This window comes from Nanorana parkeri, unplaced genomic scaffold, assembly GCF_000935625.1.
Source record: "Nanorana parkeri isolate BGI_ZX_2015 unplaced genomic scaffold, ASM93562v1 scaffold273, whole genome shotgun sequence".
Lineage (NCBI taxonomy): Eukaryota > Metazoa > Chordata > Amphibia > Anura > Dicroglossidae > Nanorana > Nanorana parkeri.
This window is the reverse complement of record NW_017306541.1, coordinates 1,513,749-1,537,752: the sequence shown is the minus strand read 5'-3', so window position 1 is coordinate 1,537,752 and position 24,004 is coordinate 1,513,749. Positions and strand designations below refer to the sequence as shown.

At 41.8% G+C, this 24,004-nt stretch overlaps 1 protein-coding gene across 1 annotated transcript in view; it reads left to right on the top strand.

Annotated features, from left to right (window-relative positions):
- Positions 1-24,004, top strand: part of VTA1 (vesicle trafficking 1) — a 115,236-nt gene that overhangs the window by 34,613 nt on the left and 56,619 nt on the right. The window contains exons 4-5 of the mRNA XM_018557214.1: positions 5,620-5,695; positions 15,247-15,358. Coding sequence (XP_018412716.1) covers positions 5,620-5,695; positions 15,247-15,358 — 188 coding nt within the window. The remainder of the gene's footprint in view (positions 1-5,619; positions 5,696-15,246; positions 15,359-24,004) is intronic.

Below are 24,004 nucleotides of genomic sequence, written 5' to 3'. Positions count from 1 at the left end.
GACCGTTTCCTTTTTTTTTTTTTTTTGCAGGCTGGCCAGGCCTGGCTGGCGAGTGTGCTGGGTTTTTACACAGAGCAAATTTTTGTTGTTTTTGCTCTGTGTAAAGCCCTTCCATGTGCACCTTACTTAAAAGCTACTTATGAATTGATGAGTGCATTTGCCATTCGTTTCAATTGTAGAGAGTATAGTCAGACTTTGATGAAAATGAAAGAGAAATAAAAGTAGTTTGTATTACCCATGCAGAGAGCTTGCAGCAAACACCAGATTCATGTAATTCGAACATCTATCTTTTGTAGGGTGTAAGTTACCGCCAGTATAAAAAAACAGTATGCAGCAAAGCTGGCTCTATAGCCTAGCTTTTGCACAGAGCTCCTCTTTCCTCGTTTTTATTACTCCCTTGTGGTTTGCCATTTTGTGGCATACTCTGTGTTCTTTCTGAGCAGCAATAAGGCATTGCCTCCAAGAGTGCTGTTGTTTTATAACATCATGTTTATAGGTCACACATCTGGAACTGGTGATTGCTGCCGGGAAGGAAATGGTATATAATACCAATTGCCATAGATTTAAAATAAACAGCTGCTTATTAGCACTAGTGTGTTTTTTTTAAAGCATAAGATTCATCTTACACCCACTGTGACATATTACTTTCTATATATCCATAAACCTTTAAAGTCTTTGTTTAATATGTGTGTTCTTTAAGAATATAAATATATGGACAAGTTGATCTACCCGGGTAGATCCAAGCTAAGATTAAAGCAGTTTTAAACTTGTTTTCAATAATGAATCCAGATCAAACAAATACACTTTGCCAAAGCACTTAGAATCTTTTTTTTTTTATTCTTTATTTATAATCTTGAAAAAGCAAGAAAAACAACTGTCATAAATGAACAGAACAGTATACAATCTCAGGATGACACATCCGACACCTATTTGTTGATATAGCCGTATTGGTGCAAGAAAGGTAACATCGCAATGCAATTTATCCCAGTGTCAGAGTTCCATCTCAATAACAAGTTGTTATCTCACCCCTCAAGATCCAACTTTTCTTATTTGGGATATTTCCATATAGCACAAAAAAATAGAGAAGAGAAAAACAGTCAACAGGACAATAGAAACATACGGTAGACAGAAGTCTTCAGAAAGAAGAGCAGGTTAAGAGACCCCCGTTGATGACCTAGCAGCCTGACAAGAGTCACAGAGAAGTGAGAAATAACACAGAAAATCACAGAAAAGAAGAATGCCGGTGGAGTAGAGCCGCCACCCCCCTCAAGCATCAGGTCCCTGAGAGGCCAAATTGTATTCCTGGGAAAGGGCGTACTCATGCGATTAGAACTATGTACAATTAAATTTACTTTCTCGATTGTATAAAGGTGCATTTTCTCCATCCGCTCCACCTCCGCAATCTTAGAGTACTTAGAATTCTATCTTAGAATTTTGCACAGCATCCTCATGTATATACACTATGTATAGATGTTGATAATTTAGGGATTTTAGACTGCTGCAGAGGAGGCAGAGAGACATTGGAAGGAACGGTCTAAGAAGAAGCTGGCTCAGAGCTTCGGATGAGTATAACTTTTTCTTTTTTCAAAACTAGACAAAAATGAATACCTAAACCTAGGAGTCCGGGGGGTAGCTCCACTACAAGGGTTAATAAAAAAAAATCCTGTAGATCTTTTTTTAGGTGAATTAGGGGTGAAGCAGTGGCATCAGCGAATACATTTTTCTGTTTGTTTTCGTAGGAGGAGCTGATTTAAAAAAAAATAGCACTTCCAACTGCCAGAGTTTTTAAAGGAAGCCAATGACATATGGTCAATATGTGGTATTCTGACTCCAACTGTTGATATAGTGATTTATCCCTTCCTGAAACCTTTATGCCTGGCCTGTAAAGGCAGATACCATCACTTTGGACAATCTTCATCAGATAGCTGAACTCACGAAATACCTTTTCTTCCACGAAGATCTTTAATGAATGCAGCAGGTTACAACAGTCAAAAGATTGTAATGCCTTCATCATATGAGCATGTGAACATGTGGCCATAAGACATGTAATCATGATACCAGAAATATGGAGAAGAAAGGGGAAATACACCATGAAAACACAGACAATGGTGGTGTAATAAACAAAATGTTTAGCATGGCTGCCAACTAACATTTTCAGATAAATGGCCTGGATGGGAAGGGGGTCTAAACACCTGGTCTTGAAGTGGTTAATAAGTTGTGTTGAAGATTTTAACATCCCTGCCTTCATAAGCAATGGAAAAGATTGTGTATGTATGTGCTGGGTATATATGTATGCATAATTTTATCCAGCTCTTACACTTTCTATATACACCTAACACCATGGTACTTGAAAACAGTGAATGCTTATAAGTGCAGAAATAAACTCTTCCAGGTACCTTTCTGTATGACCACATAGTGATCAATATACAGTAAGCTACTTTAGCATTTGACGAATAATTATGAAAACCATATAAATATGATTTAACCATCAACTGCCAATTTATAATGAAAAAAAAAATTCTTTAAAAATATTTATCATGTTATTGTGGCACAAATCTAAAAGTGGAATTGGTTTTTATAGTAGACTAGAAAACATGTGCCTGTTTGGGCACAGGAAGGATCATGACAACTAGTGTAATCTGCTGTATGACACGGCATTCACACCTCTGCATATGGGAAACCAAACCAATGGCGCATTAAGTAAAAATATCTACTTACTGCGTCATTGGTTTGGTTTCCAACAAAGCACACCTTCCATAACAATGAATAGTAACATTTGTAAAGAGCGTAGAGGAAGAACAAGGTGTATACAATGAAGAAGGGTGGAATATACAAATCAATAACTGAATACATCAGAGTGTATAGATGTGTGAAGTATAGAATGTACATCACAGTGTACAGATTAGAACAGTGTGCAGTTAGCAATGTTCACTGCAGCGTACAGTGGGGAATGGTGTGCAATGTATTGTATAAAGTGGAGTAGTGTAGAGTATATAATGGGAAGTTTATGATGTAGAGAGTGGAATGCTATAAGGTATATAATATATGTGCAATTTACTAAGTAGAGGTGTGTACAGTAGAGACTATAGAGCAGTGGTAGTGAATTAAAATTCAAGGCTGCACTGAAAAAAGTGGCCAAGGTGACTGCATCTGGTGTGAATGCAATGAATGTAAGGGGAAACTCCAATGGGGGCAACTAATAATTAGCTGTCCCCATCAGAGTTCCCCCCTTACGTTGCGTGTCCCCATCAGAATGACTCTTTATGTTTGTGTTTATTGTAAGAGGACGCTCTGATGGAGACAACTAATGTAAATTGGCACTGTGATGGGGGCAACTAATAGTTGTCCCCATTACAATGCCCCCTTACATTGGCTGTCCCCATCAATGTGCCCCCTTAAATTGGTTGTCCCCATCAGATTGCCCGCTTACATTGACTGTCCCCAACAAATTACCCCCTTACATTGGCTGTCCTGATAAGAGTGCCCGCTTACTTTCGTAATTAATGTAAGTAGGCATTCGGATGGGGGCAACAAATGTAAGGAGGCACTCTGATGGGGCAAATAATAATTAGTTGTCCCCATCAGAGTGCCCTCTTACACTGGTTGTCCCCTAAAGTGCCCGTTCACACTAACGCGCTCAGTTAATCACACGGTCCTGTGCGATTAGCGCGCACTACTGCACAATGCACATACCATGTGTTAGTGTGGCAGCTGCACTGCGTTCCCATTCATTTGAATGGCACCCAGATGCACCTCCAGACTGCAATGCATTTGGCCCCACTGCAACACACAGTACTACAATACCGTCTGTTGCGTTGCAACGCGGTTGAAAAAAGTAGTGCATGCAGTGCACAGTAGTGTGCATTAGTAGCATGAAAGTGTACCACGCCGCAGAGTGCCCCTTTATATTACTATCCTTACATATTTATTTTCCTGGCATCTTAGTTATACAAACTAAGAAACACAATAAATATGGGCTGACTCGACACCTAAGCGCGCCAATCTCTCATAAAACATTATTTTTACATACATTTAACACTCTCTCTCTCTCCCTCCCTCTCTCTCGTGTATATATCAACTTATGTATCCAGGAGGCAGTGTTGGGGCGGAGCTGGGAGGAGCCTGTGGCATAGCTGGGCAGAGCCAGGAGGTAGAGATTGCTGAGTTGCTGAAGAGATCTCTTCCATCCTCCTTCATGCTTGGCAGGTTGGTGATCGTGGTCCGTTTCTGAACCACGTTCCACCATTTGTCATCCCTGCTATAAAACATAGAGTGGAGAGTAGAGTAGTGTGGCTTATGAAAGGTACAGTGTGTAAGGGGACCGCTACATGCTAAAGAATATACAGCATAGTGTGCAGCCTGGAGCTGTGTGGGCATGGCCGTTCCTATAATGAGGCTGTGTCCTCATGTGGCATCTCTTTAGGTCATGTGGGGGGGCGACAGGCTGAGGGGCATGGCCGCTCTGCTGCACAATGTTTGCAGTGTGCCTGCTGCCCTCTTCTGGTCAGAGCGTCCCAGGTTGCTAAGTGCCAGGCGGGGAGATGTGTAAGGGCCATACACATCTCCCCATCCAGCTCTTAGCTTGCAGGACACTCTGGCTGGCTCTTGCTCAGCCCCTGGCAACCAGTGACATCACTAGTTGCCAAAGGCTGAGCGGGGTGCTCTGGCCGGTGTAGACTTCCCTGGTTAACATGCACCACCAGCTCAATCCCCCCACCTCAGGCAAGGAAAAGGCTATGGTCGCCCCTGCTTGTGGTGTATTGGACATACAGCACAGTGTACAAAGTGCAGTTGTGTCATGCTCCCTTCTTTAGTAACACAGGTTGCATATGTAAAAGAAATGCAAGGTATAAAGCAAAATCTGGTATGCTTAAAGGAGAACTATGAGGTGAGTGCTTTTCACTCACCTCATAGTTCTAGCCGACCTGTGACAATGAGACTGTCACAGGTCGGCTCAGTAAATCGGGAGGTGAGCGAACACATACCGGCGTTTGCTCACCTCTCGATCCTGTCACAGCTCTCTGCCGTGACAGGGGAGGGGCTGGATTACCCCCTCCCCGCTCCGATCCTCCAGCGCTGACTGGTGGATCGGACATGGAAGGGGGCGGGCACAGCTGGCTCTGCCTATAGATAGGCAAGCCAGCTGTCACTCACGCAGCTGGGCGGATCCAGACATATTTTTAGGGATCCGCTTCAGCTGCGGCGTCTCAGTATACGCGAGCAGTAGCTTGCGGTATACTGAGCTTAGGGTGACGGGAGGATGCTAGTTTGTGTCCTACCGTTACCCTAAAGAGAACTATGGGGAAAAGCCTTAACCCCATAGTTCTCCTTTAAATAAACTGTAAATGTAAATACAGGCATGCAACAATACATGAATGTGCAACTCTGTTACAGATGCATTTACAACTGTTTATATATTAGTGCATTTTAGTTAGGTTTCTGTGACTTGAGGGTATGAAAAATAAATCACTACTTGTGGACTAAACAAACTTGCAGTTTTACTATTATCCCTTAACTGTGTTAACATTGGTTTGGAAAGTTGGCTGTAGTGAATGTGTTAATGTTACTAGCTTAACTGATTACAGTTCAAATAAAATGTTTTTTTCCTCTCCTTTCCAGAAATATGATAAAGTCTTTCTACACGGCTAGCCTTCTGCTGGACACGTTAACTGTATTTGGCGAACTCACTGAGGAGGTGAGTTATGGTTTGTTTCACACTTTTTCACACATGACAGCAGTTATTGTATCTACAATTAACTTTTCATCAGATTCTGTCATTGTATCTGTATGTTTCTATCATACTGTCACAAAAATTATAGGAGTCTGTGTTTTGTACTTGCGAGCTGACAAAATGACACGGTGTGCTGCTGGTATAGAAGTCAATCCTGATTTACTTAAAGCTGAAGTGTAGTATTCGCATATGATAATAATAATGTTTTTAAAGAGATAGAAATTTTGGGACCCAGTGATGTAATCACTGGGTTTTTTCTTCTGCTCTTCACTCCAATTGTGGTGGGAAAGGCTGATAGGCTTTTCTTAAACTTCACAGCATTCTGCCTCAGATCTTTTTAAAAAGAATTGTATTAAAAAATTGGTCCCTTTTTTAAATATGCTGTTTCTCCTTGCTGACCACTGTGTTCTGCAGACTTTTGCTGTGAATTCTTGTCTAAAGGGATGCCAGGGATGTCTTCTTTACGTAAAGCGCAGGAACGAAGTGGTTGATGAATGACGGAGGTCATTCAGACAGTAAGTGAAGGTGGGTCCAACATAGCTCCTGCAGCTTCAAAGGGTTATATTGTGGAGATGCAAGTTTGCAGGGAGTTGAGAGTAATCCGTTCCAAAACAAGCAGAACATACTATGAGTGGGAAAAAAAAGACGGCTTAAGCTCATCTTGAAAGCTTCCTTACGTGCATGTGTACTGGTTCTTTTTCAACAACACAGTTAAACAACTTTATTATTCAATACCGCTGACAATGCCTTCATCTTCCTTGGTCCCCTGAATAAACCATTTTTGTTCAGGATTCATCCAGGTAGAATTGATGCCAGTGCATTGTTTTTTAAAGGCTAAGTGTACCCATATATAGGGTGTGACATGAAACATGGTCAGATTTCAACTTCCCCCTCCCCCCCATGCAGCCCCCTAACTTGCCTGAATCATGGTGTCCTCCTCGCCACCGGCTTGTGTACACTTTTTAATTTGGAGCAGATCGCCAACACAGCCACATCATCTATTCACAGATCCTTTGACAGGACCTCTTAATGGAAAGCTTACAAGTCCCATAAGCCACTGTGACAGATGGACGTCACCTCACTTGTAGCCCATTCACTTTTCCTCCTATCCATGTTACTGAATGCCCATGCCTCAGTACAGACATGGATGGGGGGAAGAGTCTGGAGGAGCCAGAGCAATGCATCCACGATCCACTGAAAGTGGTTGCAAGGCTTTACTGGCTCCAGTGCAAAAATGTAACAGATTCACATTTTGTTATTTTATGAAGAAGCATGCATTTACTGTATTATTTCTAGAAAGGTGGAATTTCCTCTTAAAAAAAAACTTCAAAAGTTTGGGCTCATTGGTCCACATAAAACACCACCACCCTTTGAGAACAGTTTAGTATTAGGGAGGCCAGATTCCTCTTTAAGCTGTTGTAATGATTTTAGTACTGCTCTGGTAACAATCTGGTAAATAAAACCATACGAGGATCAGATTTTGTAATTTGAGATTGTAGAAAAGTAGGATAATTATGCATTATCGCACAGGGGGATACATTGTGTGCCCATCATTTAAAATGGTAATAAGATACATAAAAATATATGTTGCTGTTCTTTTTTTATTTTCATCAACGTGTGTCTATTAGAGTAAGTGATAATGTCTGAGCACTGATGGTTAAATTGTTGTTATTGTGTCATTAAAAATGAAAGACCTTACCCAACAGTTTTATGTAGTACATGTGTTTTTTTTTTTTGAAGCTCAGATACTTAATAGTCTGCTTTCAAGCATGCAGTGACCTGTGTCAGATCTTGTACAATGGTCTATTCAGTTTGCAGTATCCCCAGAAGGACGTTTATGGTAACTGCAAGCCGGCTGGATGGGCAAAGTCACATGTGAATCTAATTACAAGAGATTTGCTCACATTGTAACATAAGGCAAAACAATGAACCTCTACAAGTTAGCTTTTCAATAAATGACTCCTTTGATGTCATAGGCAGTAGTTCTAGTTATCTATCTTTTTTTTTTCTTAATAATATTTTTATTGAATATAAAGAGTATGGTACAACAAATTATACAAGTGTATAATAGAACAATATGGTTAGAGCACGCAAGCTCATATTTTAGTGTTCCAGTAGAATAAGAACTTACACAACTCTATGAGCTTTTTTTATGGTTACATAATTAGCAAACAGGGAAGATGGGTGGAGGAAGAGTATTGATTTATTACATGTATTTATATAACAGGAACATTTTATGCAGTTCTTTACATTCACATCAGTGCCTGCCCTCAAGGAGGTTACAATCTAAGGTCCCTATCTCACATGCATACTTACATGCACACACATACTAGGATTGATTTAGAAAGGAGCCAATTAACCTACCAGCGTGTCTTTTGCGAGTGTGGGAGTACCCAGAGGAAATGCATGCAAGCACAGTGAGAACATGCAAACTCCATGTAAATAGTGCCATAGTCAGGATCCAAATCAGGTACCCCAGTGGTGGCAAGGCAGAGTACAACAGATTTCAGTTTTGGGTGTAAATACAGTAAGTAGGAGGGGAGTGTGCAAGTTAATAGCTTAGGGAAGGAATGGGGGGATACCACAATATGTTGGTTTAAAATTAGCATTGCATGGGCGGCAATATGGAATTTTAAAGTAAAACTTTATACCGCGAAAGCAAAAATGATTGTAATTTAAGTGAAGATCTAGTTTTATTAAAAAAAGATTTTCAAAAATGGAGCCGTCCATTTTGGTACTTAGTAATTTCTGAAACAAATAAGGCAATTAAAGTTGAGATGTGTCTATTCCTGTGACAGTGTGGCATTTTATAAATTCAGAGATCCACTCCAATATTAAGCAGACCTACCACACATACCATAGAGTTTGTCCCTGGGCTGTCTATTTTTGTACCATCGTCTTCTACTTTGCCTTTGTTGATCTCTCCTAAAAATGCTAGATGTTCAAGAATCATAGAAATCCAATGACTTTTTATTATTTTTAAGTCACTGACAAGAACACATATGGATCTAAGGTGTCCTAGCTAAAACTGTACTATGCAGTTAATGGTAATACCTGCATAAATGTTCAGAAATCAAGTTACAAAAACAGAAATGTATGAGCGAGAAGGCACGGCAGGCTCACAAAACATGACTGGTCTGAAGAAAGTAAGATATTCCACATAAATGGATATGAATTCAAAAATGTATAGAAAAAATGGACAAAATACTTCCAAACCACTATACAAGTCCTAGCAGCAGATACAGAAAGCATTTGATTGAGGTTGTAAAGATAGCAGCCTTGATTTTTCTGTCTCTTGGGGTAGATTGCCACATTTGGGAGTTTTTGAACAGGTGCAGGTTTTACAGCAGTAAACCAATATAGGCAACAAAAACACAAAAAACCCACAAAGCATTATAATAAAGTGTGGTCTTTCTACTACACAATGTCAAGGTCGGAGTAAACCTGAGTGATTCAGGACACGCGTCCTGGGGCCGCACGATCGTACACAATTGCACACAGCGATTGGCGCTCTGCCCCATTGATTTCAATCGGGTTACATCCGCGCTGCAATTGTGGGAAAAGGTGTACCTTTTGTTTGCGACACACGACGTTCGGCTGTTGTAGCCGCAATCGTGTTAGATTGCATGGGGCGGGAAACTGTGCGATCTGCCCGACGCGACTGGGGTGCCATTAGAAAATAATGGCACCGCCAGCTCGATGAGCGGTGGTGGCTGACTCCTTGAACGCAAGGCAATGTGCGTGGTATTGTGCTCAATTGCCGTGCGGTCATGAATCACGCAGGTGTGAACCTGGCCTAAGTCTTAAAGGAAAAATAACCCTCTATTCAGCTTTACGAAACAAAGGCTTTTACTTGCAAGATCCCTCACTGTAGATTTATCTAGTATAGTTTCCCAGAGGTTTGAGACCATGTATGTGAACAGTTGTCCTTATGAAAAAAGACAGCCGTTCCTTTTGCATTATTAGGCTATTCTTAGGAAACTAAGTAGTTTAAATACAACCTTTCAATGTCAAAATGGTTTTACCCATGCTTCTTTTACAAGGTTTTATTGCCACAAAATATGGCAATAAATATTTGTTCAATTAAATTCTTTATTCAATAAAGGTTCAACAGTGTGAAATGCTTTGCAAGTTGTTCTTTATTACTGCTTTATTAATATTTTTTGGATTTAGATGGTCAGATTAAATTTCGGAAGCCATTATGCATAAACCCAGAAATTGTTTAAGGGTTCACAAACTTTTTTTTACCTCACAGCTGTTCTTGCAATTCTCTGAAAGAAAGCTTTCTATAGACTTCCGGCTGAAACCATTTAATAACATTCCACTAGTGTAGCCAACCCACTTAACATTGGCAAATTGCTAACTACATTCATGTTAAATGCAAAACATTTGAATGAAAAATATTTTTACATTGCCCTAAACATGTGAACTTAGTTTTCGTTTCCTGTATGTCGCTGTGCGTGTTGTGCTTGTGTGCTTACCAGGCCACCACATTCTGCTACACCAAAGTCATCACCTACATGCAGACATAAAACAGGGAAATCTCCCACATGTGCACATCAATGCATTACCTGCAATGAAAATTTCAATGATATGTTAAGGGCAGAAATAGTGAGTGGTTTGTCTTTGTGCTGGTACTGAATGCGCAGTCTGTGTGTGCTGTGACTCAGTGTTCAGTCTTTCCGTGTGCTGTGACTGGGTGCCGTGCAGTCAGTCTGTGTGTATGTAGTCCATGTGCTGTGATTGGGTATGAGTATGCCTACTGTGTGCTGGGACTGTGTCTGTAGTCTGTATGCGTGCTTTGACTGTGTGAATGGTCAATCTGTTTGCTGTAAGTATGCAGTTTGTGTGCTATGACTGAGTATGCCATCTGTGTGCTGTGGCTGAGTACGAGTATGCGTGCTGTGTGCTGTGGCTGAGTACGAGTATGCCTTCTGTGTGCTGTGTGTGGTTTAACTGCATGCTTTGACTGCCCGAGCAGTCAGTCTGTGTGCTGTGGCTGAGTATGCAGTCTGTGTGCTGTGACTGTGTATGAGGTCAGTCTGTGTGCTGTGACTGTGTGTGCTCTATGCATATGTGCTGTTTCTGGAAGTGTGTGTGTAAGCATGAATCATGTTTGATATGTGCTGTGAATAGGGATGTCCCACTTTCTTCACTTCCCAGCTGTGGAATCACTCCAGTCTGCATACTTCCTTGAGGCACAGGGTGACAACAAAGGGAGGGAGACGCAGACCCAAGAGAAGAAGGTAACATTGCTATGGAAAATGTGTGGTGGAATACCACATTGTGCAAGAAAGCAGAGAAAGAGGTGCAGCATGAGAGTGTATTCAAATGTGTGTGCAGAAAGCCTCTACTACAGTTATAGTAATACCGTAGTAGGTGCTTTCCTGCAAAAAAAGAGATATATAGGGGATTGAGCAAAAGGAAGCAGAGAGATGGAACATGTTTACTGAAGGTGAAAGACGTTTTGACTACCTATCAAGTATCAGAGAGTGTTCATTTTTTTCTTTTTTCTTTTTTTTATATATAGGTTTTTGCATACTTTAAACCAGAAGTACACCCTCTTATTGGCATTTACTGCCAAGGAAGGTGCCATATTAGCCCCTATTTGGATTGCAGTTGTCATGGTGCTGCACATGTTATCAGTTATAATACAAGCCAATTGAGAGCTGAAATAAGTACACTGGCAACCTTGACAGTTGGCATGCCTTAAAAAGTAACTGTTTTGGAAGACCTTTCAATTGGTGGGTCCACTTCCACTATAACTTAGTTTATCTGTTCAGCCACATTCATGTTTCTTTAATTTACATTTGATGTAGCTTGTGTGCCGTTATGGGCATTTAGAAGCCTTGTTGGTTGTGTAGACCTTCTCTCTTATTTGGGTTTATCTATCTAAGGGCATCTTAGTGTCTATCTAAGTGTCCTTAGATGATCCTTGTATCTAAAAAGTGCTGACAGCTGCTGTCTGCAGGGCAGTGCTCTTTTTAAACCAGGTTTGCTTGTGGACTTGACCTACCATGTTGGTTTCTCAATGGTACAGTGTCTACTTTTTGTCTGGATGTTCCACATAAACAATATTTTACTTCAAAATAAAATAAACATTAGGGGTCCAAGAAAAATCAAATGACTGAAGCATTCTTGATTCCTCCACTTGTGTGGTTTGCCATTTTTTAAATTTAACATTTTTTATTTATTGCTAGTTTGCTGCTTACCATTACACTATCTAAACGTTGCCTTAACGGCAATCTGTGTCTTGATTTGCAGACATGTGCAAATGTTTAGTTTGGTGTATATCCAGAAAACCTTCTAATAATCTATGTCAAAGTGTGTCCTTTGAGGGATCGTTTAAACCATACTATGTTCATTGTGTGTGAACTGATTGTATTAACTTGGCCACACAAAGTGGTAAGTAATAAGCATCATTACAAAGCTTTATCAGGTCTCAAAAGAGAGAATGAGTAATGTGAATGGTTTTTCTATTTAAATTTTGAATTTTTTTTAAAGCTTATTCAAAATGTTATTCCCCAATTTGTAAAATTTGGTGTTAAAAGTTTCTGGTCGGCACCTGTGGCAGAAAACAAATCTGCATTGCACTTAATGTTTCCTTTAGACTGAATCATTGTTTCATACATCATCATTCATTTTTGTGAATATATTAGATCTTATGTAAGCACACATTTATTTTTCTGTACAATTGTATTATAGCTTGTAAAATCAGATTCCATATGTGGCAGGCTTTAGAATTAATACTTGAATTAGAAAGGGCTATATATGGCAGCAGCAGTAGGATCATACAATGGAATAGAACACCCCCTTCACTAATTAATGATACATTTTTATTTGTATTTGCTTTACTGCTACACTGCTATGGTAGATTAAGGCCCCTTTTACACTGGCTTTCCGATCATGTCGTTTGGTCAGTTGTTCAGGCAGACTGTATGCCCAGTGTAAGTTTATGGGCAGCTGGATATAATTGGATTCATTTACATTCAGATGCCCCGAGCTCCAGCCAGGTTTGTGAAAACTAACGGAAAGGAGTGTTCAGTTTCACCAGACCTGATCGTGCCAGATTGGAGGTATTCTCATTGTATTTCACATTGTGAAAGTGGCCTTACTTTAGCAAGTGAAGTTCACTTACTTGTTGAGAACTTCTAGCTTAGGCTTTATTTCCAGATAGCAAAAACCTTAATACTTTGTAATTAGTTGGTCCAATTGCCCCAACTAGCTACAATGAAGCTGTGTTTGTTTACATGTTAACAAACGCTGTCAAGAGACAGCTGTTACCGCTTTTCAGCACTGATACATGAATGAGGACCTTAGCTGTCCTAGGCTTGGATGTGCATTGAAGTCAATGGCATCGCAGTCCCCCCCCCCCCCCCCCCCCCCCCCACGCGCCGAGGCTCGGACTTACCCAGCCAGGGAGTCAATCGCCTGCACCGAAACGTGTGGCACATCAATGCCTGCGTTCCGGTCCGGTGTGATCAGAAAAAATGCTTCATGCAGTGGAACGCACTGGGGCTGGTGTGAACTAGCCCTAAGTCATAAAGGGTACACCAGAGCTCCTCAATTGGTTTAAAAACGTGTGATGTGATGTTACACACTATATATGGTGGCATTCAATAGTTGAGCATTGCTGAGTCTTTTAGTTTTGGGTTCTTGGATTTGATAGCTTCTAGTGCACAATGATTTCAATTTCAATCTGTATTTTGTCAGGAAACCCGAGGCATAGCCAGAATAGAATGGGAAAGTATTGGGGAAGCACCAAAATTGAATTTTGAGACCAAAAATAAATAATTTGTCAGGTCAAAACGGAAAATGACTTTTTTTTAATTTTTAAAAAATGTTTAAATTATTTTTAAATTATTTTATTTGTATTTATTTCTTTTTATTTTTTGCTTTACTGCTGGGGGCTCTACGGAAATAATCAAGGAGTCTAAACAGACCCCTGATATTTCCCTTTTTAAATTGAAAAAGAGATTGAGTCCTACATCTCTTTTTCTGCAGACACTGTTATGAATAAACAGGAAGCCTCTATACCAGTGGTTCTCAACCTGTGGGTCGGGACCCCCTCGGGGTTCGAATGACGATTTGCCTAGTGGCTCTCGGCCGCCGGAAGAGAAACACTTTCTCCCGGAAAAATCGGGGGCCGCCGTAAGTCAGGAAAAAAAAACCACCATAGGAATGCATAGCTAGATTCCTATTGGCTATTTCACTTTGCAAAAGCCAATAGCAAACTAGCTATTTCACCCGCCCTCTGATGCTGCCAATCAGCAGAGGGGGACCTGAAGTTCTCCATCAGGTCCCCTTCTAGTGATTGACAGCAGCAGAGGGCGGGTGCAATATGTATGTATTCAAGCAAAAAATATGTAAAACACACCTCTAGCTATGCATTCAATTTTCCCGGTCCACAGCTGCAGAGATTGGGAAATGTCTCAGTGCCTGTGATTGGCGCTGTCAGCTTCCTGGCGGGCTCGGCACGTGGAGCTGCGAACACGCTCGAGCCTATCCCTATCAGTCACAGTACTGCAGAGTATGTACCGCATACGTTATATAGCCAAACACTTTAAATCCAATTCTTCTAGTTCCAGCTGCAGAGCCGGTCCTGTCTTTGCCTATAGCAGTGGTTCTCAACCTGTGGGTCGCTGTGCAAGGTGAGAGTCCTACTCAGCTCTCTCCTAGCGCAGCAGTGTCAGTTCTCCCGCCACGCCTCCAGATGTCGCTGCAGCAGCCGCGTCATCTCTAAATTTTACCTTTGGGGGTCACCACAACTTGGCAAATGTTACCAAGGGGTCCCGGCCCGAGAAAGGTTGAGAACCACTGCTCTATACTGAGTGTTCCTGTCCATTCATACATTGTGGATATAGTATGAGTTACTATGTCCACAATTATGAATGAATAGGAACTGATGTAAATCAGTTCCCATTCATTCATAACTGGAACATAGTAAGCATACTTCTTGTTATATATTGTTATTTACAAACACTCAACGAAAGTTTGTATACCACTCTCCATCCTGAATCGGCTGTCACAGGAGGCCGGACAGGCGGTGCGGAAAGGAAAGCTCCGCCTCTTCTCAGAGCTCTCCCGCACTAACCACTCTCCATTTTGACACAGGAGACGGAGCCGGGAAGTGCTGGAGGAGAGCTCCACCTCCTGTAATGATGACAGCTGTCACCGCACCGCTTGGCATCTTGACCACTGTCCCCGCCCACTCAGCTTTTTGAAAGCTTCTCTCCTCCCCGCTGGGGTCGGCCACTGCATCAGAAGACACACAGAGCAGCACCCAGCAGGGAGGAAAAAGCTAGGGATACACTAAATGTAAGTTTGTGTGGAGTTTAGCTTCATTTAACTGATATTAAGTTTCTAATCTAATTTCTAAAACAATGTTTTATCTGTGTAAGTGGATGGTCTTGTTGCGTTAGTATTTAATACATGGAAGATATTTTGAAGTTTTCCTTTGCTTTCTATGTGTCAGCCACAGACAGTTTAACAGTTGTAAATGTATTTCCTTTCAGAATTTTCAACACAGAAAATATGCCAGGTGGAAGGCAACTTATATTCATAATTGTCTCAAGAATGGAGAGACTCCAGAATCTGGGCCTATTGGACTGGAGGGTGAAGATTACGGTAAGCGCCCTTTCTATAATCATTAAAAACATTGTTAGAATTCTGGTGTGAATGGATGACCAGCGGTGGGCACCAGGCGGGAATGTTAGAGGGGAAAGACAACAACAGGAATGAGGAGGGTGGGGAAAGACATCAAAAAGAATAAGAAGAGAGGAAAGACCACAACAAGAATGAAGAGTGAGGGGAAAAATCAGGGAAGAGGGGAAAGACAACAAGAATAATGATAAGAGAGGAAAGACAATAAGGAAGGAGGAGAAAGACAACAAGAAGAATGAGGAGAGAGGGTAATAACTAGAACAAGAATGAGTAAAGGGTAAAAACAACAAGAAGAATGATGTGAGAGGAAAGACAAGAAGAATTAGGAAGGAGGGGAAAGGCAACAAGAAGAATGAGGAGAGAGGACAGACAAAAAGAAGAATGAGGAGAATTGACAGACAACAAGAAGAATGAGGAGAGAGGACAGACAAAAAGAAGAATGAGGAGAATTGACAGACAACAAGAAGAATGAGGAGTGTGGAAATACAAGAAGAAGAATGAGGAGATGGTGGAAATACAAGAAGAAGAATGAGGACAGAGTGGAAATACAAGAAGAAGAATGAGCAGAGAAGGGAAAGACAATAACAAAAATGAGGAGCGAGGGGAAAGACAAGAAGAAGAATGAGGAGAGAGAGGAAAGACAACAGAAGGGAAGGACAGAGAGCTTTGTTATTAGACATCCCAAGGCTTGTGTGGCTATTAGTAAATGGGCCTGGCAACAGTATAGAAAAGAAAGCACCTAATGGTGCCTGCACAAACTTTCCTGTGACTTTCAGAATAATCCTGAAGTGAACAAAAGAATACTTCTCTTTTAGGACAAATTGTGACTTCAAGAAATGTAGTATCACTCAGTACGTCCTATTCCTGCCTCCTACTACTTGTTTCTGGTTCATCACTTTGATGGGTGGCCTCACTGACTAGTAGTGTGGCATGTGAAGGGATGAACAGAACTTTAGGAAATACCTAGATTTTTAGGGTTCCGGTTTTGTCTGCAGACCATGTGAAAGTAGGCCTGTTTTTTATGACTGTTAATAAGAGAACACATTTTAAGAATTGTAGTAGTATTAGTAGTGGTACTAGTAGTTAAAATGATCACAGTAATGTGATGTAATAAAACTATTGTACTCTGCTATTGTTGTCGTAAGTTTATTTATATGTTTAGTGTGGGCTCCCAGCTCTTGTGTGAGGCATGAACCCAGATGCAATCACCTCTGAGTTTAGCGCCAACTGTTCCCACACAACAGAGCTGGTGAGGGAGTGGATCAGGGATGTTGTGTCCTTGATCTGCTTTGGCTGAGTACAGTTAAGGCATCAGGAGTCTAATAGACCACCAAAAGAGTACCCCTTAAAATGTGGGCCTGTTAGTCCCTTTGTGATTGTATTAAAATTAAGTGAACGAAATGTAAAAAAAAACCTAAAATGTGAAAAAATTTAAAAGCTCCCTGCCCCCATGAAAGTCACACCACTGTATCCATAACATCAAACAGAGGTCTCACGGCATGCAATGCCTGGCATAGGTACCGTGTTTCCCCCAAAAAAAGGCCTACCCCGAAAATAAGACCTAGTACTATTTTTGGGAGTTGCTAAAATATAAGACCTACCCAGAAAATAAGACCTAGTTGTGACCATCCCCAGGGCCGGTGGTGGCATGAGGGGGAACTTGAAGAGCTGCGGGAGAGAATCAGCGGTGCCAACGAAGCCAGCGCTAGAGGAAGCGAGGCGGCAGCGTATGGAGCAGAGCCGCATAAGCCGATGCTTCCTCGATAGCGCCAGCTCCTGTTACAGGCGGATTGATACCAAATCGATAGTGAAAGCGTGATTCGCTCATTCTGGCCAGCGATTGGTTACCAAACTGCTCTTGGAAAGGTACGGCACCCCTGATTGCCTTGATCACCATATTTTCCCAAGTCATCTTATAGGGCAGCATCTGAGAGAGAGAATCCACCCACCCAAACAGGAAACACATCATCCACAATTAAAATAAAAGGGGCGGTACAGCCCCACCACCTCAGTTTTTTGTGTTTCCCCTGGCCTAACAGGAGCATCGTAACCGTTTGTTATTTTCTCTATAGGCCTGCGTGCTAGTTGCAGGGGCCTTCCAGTGTGTGCTCCCCCGTGAATCAGGGACCGTGGACCTGGGGGGTTGCATGCCTGGGCTTGTCCTAGAATTAACCTCCAGGTTATCCTATTATGGGACCCTCCCCATCTATCCCTGAGGTTTCTTATCCGCCTTGAGGAAAAGCAACCATCCCCGGGTGCATATTGGCTCTAGCAGAGCTTTCCCTTACTCACATTTGGTGTGGCTCAGAGTTCTCCTCTGCCTCGCCTTGAATGGGGCCGTTTGCCATCCATGCTCCCTATGTATGCTGCCACGATGTGGATATTCATATCATGTAGCATCCAGGGCCTCCTTGAATGGACAGCTATGGACTGTGTAACTATACTCTCTACAGAACGACCAGTTTTACTCTTTAGTATCACTAGTTGGGATATAGGTAGTAATCTTAGCATTGAAATATCCCTGAGTTACTGCTTTAGGCAATTGTATACCTTTTACAGTACTTAGTTCAGTGCAACCCTAACGGATTACACGTCTGGGGCTGCAGCTACACAGTTACAGGCTAACTACTTGGGGGTGGTTGGTTAATAGAGCACCAAGCCCATGACAAGTCGTTTAAAGGGTTGTACCATGATGTCAACACCTTACTTCCCTCCTGCAAACTATTAGTAGGTTCGGGTCGGTGACGGCTTGGGCATTCTATAGACTCCTTGCAGCCTATATTTTGTCAACCTTCCACCCCTTACACGGCTTAAGCACTGTCTTTTCTGAGTTCTCCTGGGCCTCACAAGGTTATTCTTACATGTCTTCCATCTTTCTCGAGCATCTATGTTATAACAGTAAACTTTGTGTGACATTTACAGCATCTGGCTGCTACTCATGCTCCCAACATATAGGATAGTGTCCTTATGTAATTTGGTGGTATCTATGTTACACCACATCGATAAACTGAACATATCAGATAGTGTTCTTATGTAATCAGTGGTGTCTGTTACACCACATTGATAAACTGGGGGCATGTTAACACAGTTGGTAGTACTGATGGCAGTATGGGGCTGCAGCCAGACTTGCCACTTGCATTTTTTTATTCTAACTCGTCCATGAGTAGTAACAAGCACCCTCATCCAGGCTACAGAAGTTGCCAGATGCTACTTAAAAGTCAGTCACCCTTGGAGGAAATCCAAGTATATTTTGGCCTGTTCAGGGCCTTATGAATACTGCAAAGCGGCATAACACCAATGCCTGGTGACTTCAGCTATCCATTGACCTTTCATCCTCCAAAGGATTTCTGGCATGCTCCAAGACGACGTTGTCTTCTTGGACCTGGGAGAGCTGAGGTTTCCCCAGAGCATATCTGGAGGAAAGCCGCTAGATCCAGTGCCAACCTCTGGTATTGCACTGCAGAGTGGTCCTCCTCTACTGCTGATACCAATCTTTTGGCAGGGAGGAGGCGCTTGGAAGTTGCCCCCCCCCGCCCCCGAAAAAGTATGATTTCTTGCCTAATCTCTCAGATGCTGCCCTGGAAGATGACTTGGGGAAAAGCAAGTTAGGTACCTGGTAACTTATTTTCCAGGAATCTTCCAGGGCAGCAGGGATTCCCGCCCTGCCTCTTGAGGGGGTGTGTTCAACATTGTTTGCATTATTACTATCTGGTGGTCTTTCTACCTACGATTCTTTTGTAATACTGAGGTGGTGGGGCTGTACCGCCCCTTTTAGTTTAATTGTGGATGATGTGTTTCCTGTTTGGGTGGGTGGATTCTCTCTCTCAGATGCACACACTGCACCACTTGACTTGTTCCTTTGTAGTGATGGGCTGAACACACCTGAGTTCGTTTGTAATTCAAACTTTCAAACATGGAAAAAGTTCTAACTCGAACTTAGAGTTCAATGTAAGTCTATTGGACAAATGACATTTAAATTGCCAGTAATTTGTTTTCCCTAATCTTGTAAACAATTGCTTGGGGAGGCAGCCTGTATGAAGAGGCCACATTTTAGGACACTCGGAGCAGGGTTAGAGATTTTTTGGATAAATGCTCGTGTCTCTTTTGCAGATGTTCGATGAAAGTTACAAAAGGTGCTTTAAAATTGGGCCTTTAGTGTTTGTGGTGCATTCACACTGTAATCCTTCAGAGTTATTCTTGACGAGTGCAGGATTGGACTCTACTCTAAAAATTCAAATTATATTGACCTGTCACACACCTGTCTCCTTGTTGGCCTTTCAGACATGATGTGGGGCCTATTATAAAATTTTATTAGAGAATGTGGGATGGGAAATTGGTGCTTGGGTGCAATACTTTATCAAATGTGGTGCTTGGTGCATTATAAACTGTTGTACAATGGCTTATTATAAAAACATTTAAAAAGAAAAAAGAAAAAAAGAAAAAAAACTTGGAACACCTGTGACACGGAAGGGGGAGCAGCAATGCAGCAGCAAAAGAACCTGCTGCTGAAAAGAAAAAGTAAAAATAATAAAAGATAATAAAAAAATAAAAAAATGGGAACATCGGTGACACCACTGACACACACAAAAAAGACAGAGCATATACAGCACAGAAAATAATACTATATACAGTACAGAGTACTATAGCATTAAATGCTGTATAAAGCACTGACACTTCACTACACTGACACCAGTTAGCTTTTACTTCACTGCACTGCTCTGCTCTGCTCTGCACTACACTACAGTACATTAACAGACACACTTTATATTTTCTCCAGCAACACACTACATAAGGTTGTCGTGTAAGCAGCCTTTTATAGTGTGGGGCTCGGACTTAGCTGTGAGCCATGACTGGACAAATTCATCATTGCTTTGCCCAATCATGGCTCTTCAGTGCACAATGTTGTGATTGGGCAAAGTCTTGCACTTGACCTGTGGTCAGGTGCATTGCTTTACCCAATCAGGGCTCTCCAATGCACACAGTACATTGCAGGGAGCTTGGCGGGCGAACAGCCCGCTGAACGCCCTGAATGTTCGTGTGTTTGCCGAACACACGAACTAGTGATGTGCGAGTCGAACAGTTCGAATCGCACATCGAGCTCATCCCTATTCCTTTGGTGCTGAATAGTTTAATGTAATGGCAATCAAAATGTGTCGGTAGAAATTGTGTAACCTAAGGACTCTATACCCCCGTGCATGCAGGCATGATGTCCATGTTTTTAGCCTTCATCTTTTCATTGATCATGATCCAGAAACTTTGCCTTTGCTCAATTCAGGTACTGAAACATTTTTGCTATATTTTTTGCAATCTAAATGAATATACAGTAGACTTTAATATTTATTAAAGATTGTGCAACAATACGGGTTTTGAGTTGTGTGAAATAAGACTTTTGGGCATGGATCCAATTTTACCAACTGCTGGATGTAATAAGGGAAAACAAATGTGTTGACATAGAAACATTACAATGAGCAAAATATGTCATTCACTTTTAATCTACAGTACTAACGTCAGATGTTATGCAGATATATTTTTCAATTGAACTTTTTATATGTTGCCATTTTTATTTGTCAGACATGTACCTAAGTGAGTAGTATTATTTAACATTTTATTGAACATAATACTGTGTGGCATGTAATGGTAGGTGCTAGAGTAGGAGAATATATATATTTTTTTTTTTTTCATAGAAACAGTGTTGTTATTGTATTATGCTCACGCTAATTTCCTGGCTGTTTACATATGTAAGCAGAGGAAGAAAATAAGCAAACTGACGAGCTGCAAGGGAGAGGCTAATAAGAGCCCATGTTTAAATATACCAACCTTTCTGTTCCCTTTTTACCATTAAAGATACGATTTCCCATGTGCTTCTTGAAACCACACTCCTACACCAGCCAGTGTTTTTATAGCCACAAAGACACTCTCTGTGTGTGCATGGTCCTTCCCTTACTTTAGTGAGAAGGCTCATGTTGTCAGTGTACCACTAATCCTTGGAAAACCAAACAGAACGGTACAGCCTAATCTTTCACAGAGGTCAGTCTCAGGTGTCTCTTGGTCAGCTTTCCAAAGTTTTGAGTGCACGCCCTTACAAATATAGAAATAAACTATATTTTTTTATGGCCCAAAAACATTTTCTGCCTGAGAATTTAGTTGGTTTTATTTTTCATTTGATATACCAAGAAAAATATAAAAGGGGCACTAAACAATGTGCTGTTTACTCTTATTTATTTTTTTATTAAAGTTATTGACATGATTTATCACCATAATACTTTAATTTGGTCTATGCTTTAATATAAACCATTGGTGACATTTTGATGCACCAGATGTCTGCAGGCTAGGTGCTTTGAAATGAGAAATTAAAGTTTTGTTTTTTCTTCTGGTCTCATACTGAATGTCTTGAAGTGAAAGGCAGACATTTTTAATGAATAGAGCTATTTCTGAAAATATTCAACTGTAACCAATTACCTTATACTTTATTTTTTCATAGTTCTAGCCGACCTGTGACAATGAAACTGTCACATGTCGGCTCAGTAGATCGTGAAGTGAGCGAACACATATTGGCGTTCGCTCACTTCTGGGACCCCGCTCCGATCCTCCATCGCTGTCTGGCGGAACGGGAGGGGGCGGGTACAGCTGGCTCTGCCTCTAGGTAGGCAGAGCCAGCTGTCACTCACGCAGCTGGGCGGATCCAGACATAATTGTCGGGATCTGCTTCAGCTGCGTCGTCTCAGTCTGTCATGTACCGTACTTCAGGGAGGTGAGTTTGGATCACAGCTGCGGTTCTAACCGATGGTTGAATATGCGGTGTCAGGCTTAGATCCCAGGCGGCTCTCTCAATCTCAAGCGGAGAGTTTGGGATCTAGAAATCATATACCGCGTTAAGGAATAACAAAAAGGCAGGATGCACTTATCTGTGGAATATTACTTCATATTCCTTAAAACATCATAAATGGGAATGATATTGAGGAGCAGGTAAATACTAAGGCAGTCTGTATGTGGTTGGTACAATAGCAGTAGTAGCAATCCAGTTAAACACTATTAGCATGAAAATAGTGAGGCATGTATAGCTAGCCTCCACCAGGTGGCAGTGGAGAGACACTCCTGAGTAACACAGTTTGAATATAATGCAGATACTTGCAGTTGAGGGTATAGAACCCTTTGGTCAGGTAGATCCTGTGAGGTCCTGGAGAGGCTTCCGTGCAGTGGAGGTGAGCGGTCCCGATGGGAGGCTGGTGGCTGCAATGCTGGGTAGCTCCTGGGGTGTTGGGCCATGAACCCAATAGTGGAACGCCGTCCATGTGTTCATAGGCCTCGTTTTATACTGGTGGAACGCGTAAGAGGAGCCTCGCGGCGTGACGTCACTTCCGCGTTCCACCCTGGAACGCATAGTGATACGCGGCCAGGGGGAGGAGGCGCCCTGAAACGCCTACGGCCGATGCGTTCCACTCTGGAACGCAGTCGGCTTGTGGATCCGAACCCGGAAGTATTACACAGTATACCGAGAGCTGTAGCTCGCGGTATACTGCGGCGTCTCAGTATACCGCGAGTCGTAGCTCGCAGTATACTGAGCTTAGGTTGACACGAGGATGCTAGTTTGTTAGCCTAAGGAGAACTATGGGGAAAAGCCCTAACCCCATAGTTCTCCTTTAACAGTCCATATGATATATAGGGATGAAAATATAAGAGATTCTCAAAAGAGGGATGAAAATGTGAAAGATTAATTTGGGTTATTTTGGGTTAACTGCTGCTTTTATGATAACGATTGACAGTGTGGAATATTACCAAGTACTGTACAGATAATAAAAAATGGCCTCTGCAGCATTATGTATGTTGCAATTATAAGAGCAGGTTTGGTTCTCTTCAGAGAAAGTTGGTTATCACTGTTTTGTAATCTACACAAAAAGAGCATCTGTTGATTTTTTAATTTTTTTTTATTATTTTGGTTTTATTTAAACTTGCCACTACCACCACGGTTGTACTAATCACTTTCCAGGAAGACTTTATTTTATTTGTTTCATTTGTGTTTACTGGGTCAGCCACAGGAACCCTAATAATCATGATGCACTTGTTTTTAAATCTGGATTTGGGTCCTTGGGTCGGGTCTGGGCACACCCATTGATGTAGGAACAAGGGTCACCGTAGCTGAAGCTATATATAAGCACTACTTCTCACCAGATAAGAGGCCAGTGTTAATCTATGTGCTTGTGCATCTCTTTTTTATTTATCAATGTATCAGAACTCTGCTGTACCTAATCTGATAATGTAACATAGCTTTGATGCAATTTTAAAAAGAAACAACACCCAAAATGTATCTGTATTACAGAACACGGGATAGTATTCAGGAACATGGGGTTATGCTGCCTCCTTCAGGAGACACCGGCAAAGCAAATCTGTTAGGCCATCTACACCATCACTTCTTAAAGTGTGGGTCGCGACCCCATATGGGGTCCCGCAAGTGAACGGGGGGTCGCGATCCGAGTCCCCGGCCAGGACAGCCATCAGGGGGGTACGGCCGGTATTTGTGTGAGGGGCCCTGGAGACCGAGGAGGCCAGTGCTCCAAGCTAGATTGTTTTATTTCTGTTTAATGTATAATTTGCAGTGTAGTGTAGTTTTTA